The sequence below is a fragment of the Hyaena hyaena genome, unplaced genomic scaffold (assembly GCF_003009895.1).
Source record: "Hyaena hyaena isolate Hyena2069 unplaced genomic scaffold, ASM300989v1 scaffold_541, whole genome shotgun sequence".
Lineage (NCBI taxonomy): Eukaryota > Metazoa > Chordata > Mammalia > Carnivora > Hyaenidae > Hyaena > Hyaena hyaena.
In genome coordinates, this window is record NW_024081174.1 from 511,103 (window position 1) to 522,083 (window position 10,981).

Genomic DNA, 10,981 nt, shown 5'->3' on the forward strand with positions numbered 1-10,981 from the left:
GAGCCACAGACTCTGAAACAGGCTCCAGGCTCTGAGCTGTCAGCACAGAGCCCAACACGGGGCTTGAACTCACAAACTGCGAGATCATGACCTGAGCTGAACTCTAACGCTTAACCCATTGAGCCACCCAGGTGATTTTTATTCACCAAATGATTCTTTATTCTTGTTTTAAAGAACGCCAAAAAGAGAGCATGCCCTCTGCCCAGAATTAACCACCGATGAATAGTAATTTTCATTGTTTAGGATTTTTCAGTTTGCAGAATATTTTTTTACCTGCCATCTTAATCACACAAATACATATTGAGTATCTTTTACATCCCTGTTTTATAGATGAGGAAGCCAAGGAACATTAACTAAATGTCTGAAATCACAAGCAGGTTTATTGACAGGGCTAATTAAAATCAGGCTCCCAGACTGCTAGTCGTGTCCAATATGTTAGCAGTCAGCTTTGTCTATACATCACGGTAGGCAAAGTACTTCTTAGAAGCTCTACTCACAGTCCACTAAGTTTATTAAAGTTTGTAGTTTTGCTCTATTTTGTTATCTATTGTGACTTCTTTTTTTTTTTTAATTTTTTAATTTATTTCTGAGAGAGAGAGAGAGAGACAGCGTGAGCAGGGGAGGGTCAGAGAGAGAGGGAGACACAGATCTGAAACAGGCTCCAGGCTCTGAGCTGTCAGCACAGAGCCCGATGCAGGGCTTGAACCCACAAACCGTGAGATCATGACCTGAGCCAAAGTCGGACGCTTAACTGACTAAGCCACCCAGGCGCCCTGTGATTTCTTTTTAAGGGTGTTTTCAGGGCCTGGGGAAATGTATACCAAAATATATGTGCTCTGCGATGCAGCCAGGCGTATACGGGGGCAGGTGCACAGGTGACCCACACCCTCTTCCTTCCTATTCAGTCTGAGCAGGAAGGAATTGAAATTTGATGCCTGTGCCCAGGGCACATTCTCTAATGTTCTGGCCTGGTTGTGTGATTCTAAAAATGATATTCACACCCGGGCAGGTGACCTAAACAGTCCGCAGCCTCCGCCTCACAGGACGTCACAGCTGTGAAGTCTTACATAACCCTTGTCATCGAGGTCCAAAAATGGGTGTCTTTGCTCACATCATCTTCACTGCCTTGTCCAAATGGCTTACATTCACCTACTGGCTCCAGCTCTATTCACGAGACACTCGCATGGAATATTCCTGCTCTTCTTCAGCCCCCTTGTTTACAGGCATCCCAGCCTCCTTGCCGTGTACCCAGAGGCTCCAAAAGCCGCAGCTGTCAGGGTCCTAATCCCTTACGCGAGGACTCGCTGCCAGTGTATATACATAGCAAACTGCATGCTCCTGGGCTTGCCTTTCATGCACCCTCAGTGGTCTCTCCAGCCAAACAAAAGTTGTGGATGATACTTTTTAAACGTCTAGAAACTCAGCCCACCCGTTTAGGTATGTCTGGACTTCGCATTTAATAAATGTTGACCTTCAGGCAGACACGTGTAATAAAGACTGCGTCTTTTACTGGAAGAGGAACGAAGTCGGGGACAGAACGTGTGGCCACTGTTCCTCTTGTTTCGCCAGCGCCCGTGGGGATGTCATTTGACTTTTTGTCTTCTTTGTCAAGGGTGGGGAAAAGTCTTCTAACTTATGGAGGCATACTGCCAAGAAAAATGTGGTGGCCGTGAAAAGTGTTTGGGGATCCTCGGTAGAAAGGAGTGCTGTGTAACTCCCTGGTATTACAGGGATTGTGTATGACAGGAGCCAAAACTGAGATGCCAAACATCAAATCATCTCTTCCCTAAATTGTAATAACAGCTCGTTTCAGCTTGTTCACAGGATACGGTCTATTTGAGAGGCACAGAATAATTAATTTTAAGCATGTTTGCTGAGCTGGTATGGATTCTTCAGAGTAGAAGCTACTTAACAGACCATTTGGTGGCGGAGCTATTAGACACTGGGTACTACCTACTAATACACTGATGGAAACCAGTGAACTTTGCATCTGCTGCGATTTCAGATTAGTACTGAGGTTTTCATTACACCGGGCGAAATCCTTTTTCTCCCAATGTTTTAATCACTTCTTAAATGTTAAGATTGCCATCTGACCAGTCAGTATAAAGATGACGCCTTTCTTTGTGACAGCTGAGGTAGTCTTTGGTGAAGGATATGTTTTCTTTCTCCAGTAGCTTCTGACACTTCTGACTCTTCTTTGTCCGAATTTTGATTTGTGCTGCAAAGATGGTGTGGTGGTGGTCTATCTTAAATCATGGTTTATCAATATATTAAATTTTAATATAATTAATATAATTTTAATTATATCAATATATAATAAAATTAATATAATTTTCGATCTAGATTTGATGTTACTTAAGCTTCACTAGGTAAATATAAAAACACTTAACACACTTGAATTAATCATTACCATTTGATATTTTATTTTATCATTTGCCTAGTTTTCAAGAAATGATCAAGAAAGCATCAATATATAGCCATCCATTAGTTCATCACTTAATGGATCCAGGAGCTCAAAAAGGTAAATTATTTTGTTTCTTTATGTAATTTGACCAATTCTAAGAAGACAAACAACCAATAGAATAGAAGTGCTTACCTTTGTGGTGTTTCTTAATGTCTTTTTTTTTAAAGTTTGTTTATGTATGAGAAAGAGAGAGAGAGAGAAAGAGAGAGAGTGAATCCCCAGCAGGCTCCGTGCCTGCCTGAGCCACCCTGGCACCCAAGCATCTTTTTTTTTTTTTGTAAAAGAAAGGGGCGGGAGGTGGGGGGAGCAGAGAGACAGGGAGAGAGAACCTCAAGCAGCCTCTGCAGTGTCAGTGTGGAGCCTGACTCAGGGCTCGAACTCACAAACCATGAGATCATGACCTAAACCGAAATCAAGAGTTGGTGGCTTAAGTGACTGAGCCACCCAGGCACCCCAGTGTTCCCTAATGTCTTAAAGAGAGCCAGGACTTCTCAATTGCATATTGTATCTTGGCTTGTATTTGAGAACCTGACAATATCTAGAATAATGTGTGATGTCTACTGCTATGCCTATGGTCCTGATGATATGTTAGAGATAATTTTCACAGACAAATTAAATATATAGACTTGCTAAGTACTTGGAGTTTTGTTTTTAATAAGAAAAAGTAGAATAAATTTTTTCCCACGTGCTATACACTAAAGACATGATTATGATTTCTAAGTGATTTCTTTTTAGATAGGAAGAGAGAAAAAAATAGTTTTGGATAAGACTACAAGTTTTTATGAATGCCTGCATGAAAGACGATTTTGGACTATAAAAACATTTTAAGCCTGTGTTTATGGTTCCTCTGATGTATTAATTAGAGAAAAGTACATCATGCAATTTGATCGCTCAGGAGAATTAGAAGTTTGAATTCTGCTACAATAGTAATTTGAAATTGACCACCCCCTTATTTTTACATCATTTTAAATATCAAGAGTGACGTTATATGAATTGTGTAATGTAGCTGTCCCCAGTGCCTTGTGATAAAAGTGCAGACAGATGCTCTGAAAGCCTTGGAAAGCGACTACTATGTTTTTGCAGAACATTTGTCGTACAAATTTAATTATCTCGGCTTCTTTCTTCTTCTCTCTCCTTTATCTACACGCTGTGGAAGTTTTCTATGAAATGTAGTCCCGTTTCTTTATTTTTCCTTTTTTAGGCCTGCCAGGTGGGCTCTGCCTAGGTGAACACATCTTTAGGCCGAGAGAGCTGGGTATATGCCCAGTGTTGGCAGCCTATGTGGCTCCAACACACACGGCTTTACTGTAGTGATTTCTGCAAACCTAAACATTTAAAATCGCGATCCCTTGGAGAATCCAGCCGTTGAGGTGATTTGAATGAAGATGCAATTTCTGTGCAGTTTATGAATAAAATTTCGTCATTAGCATTATCATTAGTAACAATACGTAGTTTCAACTGTGGGTACAATAATTTGGCAAATTACAAAGGAAATGGAAGAAGTTCAAGGTAAGGTTGAGACAGAACTAGTATTAAAATATTTTATAACACGAGAAAACACACCCTATAATCATCTACGTAGCCAATTAAAGCTTTAAAAATATGTTCACGGGCAGATTAAGTGTGTGCTGCTGGGGCAGAATCAGATGGCATTTTTTTTGGAAAGACTTGTACTAACCGGTGGAACACTCGCTTCTTGTGTGCTTTATAAAGGATATTGACTTTTCTGTCCTCACTCTTATATTTTATACTTTGTGTCTCGTGCTTGGGAAAGATAAAGCAAACCCATAGCCCAGTTCTTATACTTCAGCACTGACCTGAAGGTCCAAGAATTCTAGGATGTCACCTAAATTATACGCAAGTTAAAGTTAGGACTGTGGTAGGTACTAAAATGTCCTCTGTCTATGGTTTCTAATGCTGCATTAAGAGTCCAAGCTGTCTACCACCTCATCCACATAACTTTTCAAAGTATCTTCTGTTGTCTAACCTCTGGCCAACAGCCGCTCTCTAGCTGTTAGTTAGCCCACCTAGCAATGTGTTACAAAATAGCTCGTCAGGGTCTGCAGCCTTGGAACAGATTAGTCCTCACCCAAGGCTCAGTGATTTCCGTGCATGACTCCCAAATCGGCCTTGCTACCTCATGTCAGTGCAGAGCAGAGATACCAAAATGGGATTAAATGGTGCAGATTTCCTGGGGGAAGTGTTTGCGGAGAAGAAGGAAGGAAGGAAGGAACAGACGTGCACAGGGGAGAGCCATCAGATCACGGCGCAGGTCTGACGTGAGAGGGGAGTGGGTTGGCTTCAGCGGGCGGCCCTGGGGGAGACATGGCTTCCGAGGGCCAGGTGGGAGCCGACGGGCGGCTGTGGTCCCAGCGGCAGGCTCCCTCAGGCTGAACAGCACACCTCTGCAGCCAGCGTGTCCTGCCGCAGAATAATCTGCACGAAGAAGATGTTTGACCTTTGCGGATTTACACCGCCACCCAACCTATATTTTCTATCTCAGTTTATGGCGACTTCATTCCCTGGCTACTCAGAAATCTGGAATCAGCCTACTCTTTCCTCATACCCTTCATCTCTGTATCCCATCAATTTTACCAACTCCTGCTTCCCGACTCCTCATGGCCCCTGGCGGCATCAGTCACCTCGTTTCAGGTGTTTATTCCTTCTCTTAACTGGCGTAGCTGTCTTCCGCCTGGCTGCCCCTCCTCTAGGCCAGCTCCCCTTCCTTCTCTTCTGTACATCCGTCTTTATAGCTGCAGGATCTTTTCAAAAATTCAAATCTTGTCACATTTGCCTTGTGCTTAAAATTCCTCAGTGCCTCATTCTTTCCAACAGGACAAAATCAAGACATGACCTAAGAATTTTATATCATTCTCTATCCTCCACTCATCCTACATTTCAGTCCTCAGAGTTTCCTACATTGGAAAATTGGTCAAGAGTCTTGGCCAGTGGGCTTTTCGCACATGTTGTTTTCTCTGTATGACCTGTCTTGCCCTCTCTCATTTGACTCTGGGACTCATCATCATCAGGGCTCGGGTCCTGCTTTCCTGAACTTTCTCTTTCCATTTTTGAGTGAACTAGTTAGCTCTCTGTTATAACATGTATATGTTGCCCTATCTTTATATTCATAGTGCCCAGGTTCTCAAAAAAATGAGTGAATGAATGAATTAGCTATAACTGAGGCTATTGGCTGGACTTATAATTTTCTCATTAGGAGTGATCTTGTTACTGGTCCCCAGTTGGTTGATTCTTTTCAGAACCAAGTGTTCTGTATTATGTAGGGACATCAGGTGAAAACTTTCCACAAGCATCTTTATAAATCTTTCCAGAGGTGGATCAGTGGCTTTCAGAAGCCATATTACCTTAGTATATAAAGAAGAAAGTTTTAGTAATTTTATTGCTGTTTAGGGGACATATCAAACTATAGTCTGAGGCTATAGGGGGGTTTTTTGTTTTTGTTTTTTTTAGTAGGTGGAGTACAACCACACAAATAATTACTAATGTGAGAAATCATTCATTAACGTTTTAGGTGTTTGAAAAGCAGTCTGAACAACGATTTGCTAGGACTGGTACATCCTCCACATATTGAATGAACATAACTCTTAAATAACAGTCCGCCTCAGACATCTTCAGAACACAAGTGTGAGTGTCAAGTTCGCAGGTCCACTGCGGCCCTCGAGGGGAGGGTCTGCTGCAACTCGTACATCTCACGAATTCACACTTGGCTCCTGGACCCAGTGTCACCGCCCTGGTGCCGCTCTTGTCACTTTTGCCAGGAGCATTGCTGCCGTGTTCTACAAATTAGCCTTCGCTGCTGCTGTCAGAGCTACATTTGCTCCTCTCAATTCCTGCCCTAACGCCTCACCAGAGGAGCACACGTTTGTTCCCTTTGTTCCCGCAAGTGCAATCCCAACCTGCTCCCTTAGGCTTATTTTCTACAACACCCCAACATGCACCTCGTACACCAACTCCAGGGGTCTGGGCGCTTCATCTCCCTTGACCTTGCTTCGTCCCTTCTCTGCCTGGCCACCTACCTCTTCCTTCCTCCTTGAGAACAGCTCCAGATTCACCCACTCCTGGTGCTTCCCAGAGCACTTTAGAAATGCTTTTTATTGTCCTTATCACACTTCATTCACATTCGTTTAGGTGTCTGTCCCTACAGTGAGCCCAGGAAGCAAATTTTGAGTACAGCTAATTTTGGTTCTTTTTTTCTTTCCCACTTGCATCCTGAACCATCTAGTAAAGGATGAATTGTCTTTCTTCTGTACATGTAACATCATTTGACCCACTTTATCATAGTGATGGCCTCTGTATATTCTTGAAACTAAGCAGAACTCCAGACAAAAAATATTTGTGAAATCTTCTCGCGGATTAGTTTTAACATCAGGCCCAGGACCTTGACATTGCTGAGGCATCCAGAATTCTATCTTTCAGGTTAGCCTGTGACCATTTGCTAATTGGAAAATAAAATCTTTAACATCTTTTTTTTTTGTTTTGTTTTTAATCTCTAGCTATTTCTAAAAAGCACATGACATTCATCTTTGAATAGAAGATGCAGTTGAATGACAAGGCTCTTTCATTTAGTGGAGGGGTTTTTACTTTAAATTTTGCTGACGGGTTTTCATGACAGCCCTCAAATGGAAGCTTAAATTCACCTGTCAGAGCTATTAAAGACATTTTTTTTCAGGGATGGGGAGGGTGTATTTCTGTGATCTGACCCTTCCATTTGTTATTGTTGTTATTGACCTTATAAGTATAAAAGAGAAGAATCTAGACAGAGCTTCTGTTTTTGAAGGCTTGCTGAAATCCAGTCTCTGAAGTGAATTCACTGTTAAATTTTCTTCTTAAGAGAAGCAGCATCATAATGTAGCAGAATCCTGCTAATTTTCACTTCATACTTGAAACACCTTTAATTCTCAGGAGAACAAGAGCACCTGGTAGATTTTATTCACTGTCAGCAAAGATTTTAATAGCAGAAAAATGGTGTTTAAGACTTTTTTGTATCAAAGAGCATTAAAATAGATAAGCCCAAAATAGCAACATAGTTAATTGTAATACTGTCTTAATTATGTTTTATTTATAATTTATTTTGATATTTATGTTTCAATATTAAATTCGTTAATAATACTCCTAAGGTTGTAGTAGATAACTCTTATCTAAAAGTAAAGACAATCAGAAGCTTTCTGCTTTTCATATAGGATAGTCAAGATTCAACATTTTGTATAACATTACTCAGTTTTAGTAACTTGTCCCAGGGCCTAAGTGCTAGATAACAAAAGGAGAATATGTGTGGAAAAAACATCCTTCAGAAATGTAAATTAGAATTCCATTGTATGATAATGATATTACTTTTGGAAGAAATTGGTCTTCAAATCTTAACTAAAGGCCAAAGAATATCTATTCATTCATTAATCTTCTCAAGATTCATTCCCATATTCAACAAATAACTAAGCACACATTTTATTTTATTTTATTAAAAAAATTTTTAAACGTTTTGAGAGACAGAGAGAGAGAGAGTGAGTCAAAGCAGGGGAGGGGCAGAGAGAGAGACACACACACATACATGGAATCTGAAACAGGCTCTAGGCTCTGAGCTTTCAACATAGAGCCTGACTGGAGGCTCGAACCCATGAACCACGAGGTCATGACTTGAGCTGAAGTCAGACACTCAATGGACTGAGTTACCCAGGTGCCCCATAAGCATATGTAATTTAAACAACATATTTTTCAAATACTATGTTTGGAGGATAGAATTCTCCTTTTTATTATAAGGCTCATGTAAGAATACCCTTATAATAAGGCAGCTCTTTCCACTGGATTTCAGTTCAGAGACTCTTGTCATCAAAGTGGTGATATTGCTAAAACTTAACATTAAACGTGTCTTTTGATTTAAATAAATAAGTACTGTTAAAATTGTAACTTAAAATCATTAAATAGAAGTTTATGCTGAAAAACAGCAAAGTTTTTAGATAGAAATAACTGCACATGTGTGGGTGGGTGTTATATGCTTTTTTTTTTTTTAATGTTTATTCAGTTTTGAGAGACAAGGAGAGACAAAGCATAAGCGGGACAGGGGAAGAGAGAGAAGACACAGAATCCAAAGCAGGTTCCAGGCTTCCAGCTGTCAGAATAGAGCCTGATGCAGAGCTTGAACTCACAAACTGTGAGATCATGACCTGAGCTGAAGTCAGATGCTTAACTGGTTAGAGTCACACAGGTGCCCCAACTTTGAAAATCATACATATTACATCTAGACAAATTATTTTAAGGAGCCAAATTTGGTACATTTTGGTTTCTTGTTATAAATTGTACTAAATTTTTATGAGATTGACTTCTTAAGGAATGCCTATAGTATTTATATATTATTTAAATACAAAAGAGAATATTAATATAAAACATTACCAATTAAATTTTATTCAACCTGACAATATTTTTACATGGCCATCCTAGGTATATAATTAATTTTGAATGACCATGTATGGATAGAGAGTTGTACTCTTTTAAGTATATACGCAATTAATAGTGGCTATTGTTTCATTAAATCTCTTTGGGGATCCTTTATTTTGGAAGGTGTAAATAATTTTTGATTATAATAATGTATTCACAGCTGTCTTTTTAAATCTCCCTTCTTTATGAAGGTAAAGATGTAGTCATTCTTTAAAAAATGACTAGTTTTGTTTATTTAGAAAGACAGTAAAAAAAAAAAAAAAGCCAGGAATCATTTGTTATTACACTGTTGTTAGGACAGCAGCACTAATCTGGTCCACTAACCTTTAAAAGAAAGTGCAAAGTCAGAGATGTCAGGTTGTAGCAGTAAATATTCACTGGCAAAGTTTTTATATCAAAGATTGGAACTTTAGGAGACACTCTTGGGATTTAGTGTACTCTAACATCTATTAATCCCTGATACCTTGGGTGACTTGTCAGAAAGCGCTGCATTTACAGAGTATGCTGGGAGGCCAAGAGGGCACATTCAGCTAAAGGTCAAGGAAGCAATTAATGTTCTCTGCTTTTCCCTAAAGAACTTCCCCAGCAAATGCTGCCTCCTCCCCTACCCCATTTTAGCAAGGCATGCGAATATAATGAGATGAAAGTTAAAGTTCAAGAAAAGCATATTACCAATATTATTTGGTTCTTAGAGCCCTTCTTGCATGTGAATGCATGCTGTCGTTGAAAAAGTGCAGTGCATTGGATTACAAGAGGTGGCTTTTACTGAAAAGTATTGGTTTTTCATTGCTTAGTTTTTCTAGATCCCTGCCAAAGGTCAATGCTTGTGGTGGTGGTAGACTGGAGTGTAGACTGGGCCCGTTCTATGGTGTGCAGTTAAGTGGGAGTGTTTTGGGGGTAAAACCTGGTTCTGTGTGGATCCTTGGAAGGACTCTCTTGAAGGATCACAGAATTTAGGACAGGAAATCATGTTGACAGGAAGTCCTTCCGGGACTGTGACCTCTGAGGAAAGTTTTCAACAATGTCAAACTTGATCTGCCTCCATCTTGCCATTCTCCTCCCTGAACACTAGGGAATGATGTTATTGGAGCTAAGAGGGCAGAGTTGGCAATAACATCATCTCTTAGGACTTAGAGACTCAAGTCTCTCACTTCTCTTCTTGCCTCAGTGCAGTGGAGAAGTTTGAAAGTCACTTGAGGCTTTTACATTACTGTTGAATCCAGAATTTTAAAGACTGGCTCTGGAGCCATACATGCATGTACATATTTTCCCCTTTCCTACCATTTTGGAACACGTTTTAAAAATAAAAGTTTGCTCACCATGAAGCTTACTTTTAGGAATAATAGAAAAAAAATGGTCAGATTTTGGTTTAGTATTGAGAAGAATTTTGAATAGTCACATTTTCTAAATGCTCCTTATGAAGTAGCACATCTGTCTTCACTGGAAATATTCAAAGAGGTTGAACAAGCCGACTATGTAGTTTCCACCTAACAGGAACATGAGGTTCCCAAATTAGGTGTAAGTTCCAACTAGAAGGTATCTGAGTTGTTTTCCATCTTGACATTCTAGGATTCTATGACATTTTCATTTTGAGTGGTGCATCTGTTTTAAAACTTTGAATAATTGCAATGTTGGAAATTGTGAAAGTTTTAACTTTTTGAGATTTGGGAAATAAATTTTTGATGAGGAGCTTGTTTTCTATGAAGACCAGAATGAGAAATTTTTGTACTGCTCCCTGGTTTTTTGGAAATACCTGTGTTTGTTATTTGTTTTTTTTACTTGCTTATTTTTGGATCTCAGGACTGAGGTGTGAGTTAATCATCCCCATCAGGTCATGATGCACTCCCATCAGGCAAGACTCCACTGTTGTATGTATATCTGTCTGTATGTTCCTCCCTCCCTCCCTCCCTCCCTCCCTCTCTCTCTCTCCTTCCTTCCTTCCTTCCTTCCTTCCTTCCTTCCTTCCTCTCTCTCTCTCTCCCTTTCTTTCTTTTTTCTTTCTTTCTTTCTTTCTTTCTTTCTTTCTTTCTTTCTTTCTTTCTTTTCTTTCTTTTCTTTCTTTTCTTTCTT

At 39.9% G+C, this 10,981-nt stretch overlaps 1 protein-coding gene across 1 annotated transcript in view; it reads left to right on the forward strand.

The window, feature by feature from the left end:
- Nucleotides 1–1,394: 1,394 nt before the first annotated feature.
- The window catches only part of LOC120247701, a 16,219-nt gene continuing 6,632 nt past the window's right edge, over nt 1,395–10,981 (forward strand). The window contains exons 1-2 of the mRNA XM_039255716.1: nt 1,395–1,441; nt 2,442–2,521. Of these exons, the coding sequence (XP_039111647.1) occupies nt 1,395–1,441; nt 2,442–2,521 (127 nt within the window). The remainder of the gene's footprint in view (nt 1,442–2,441; nt 2,522–10,981) is intronic.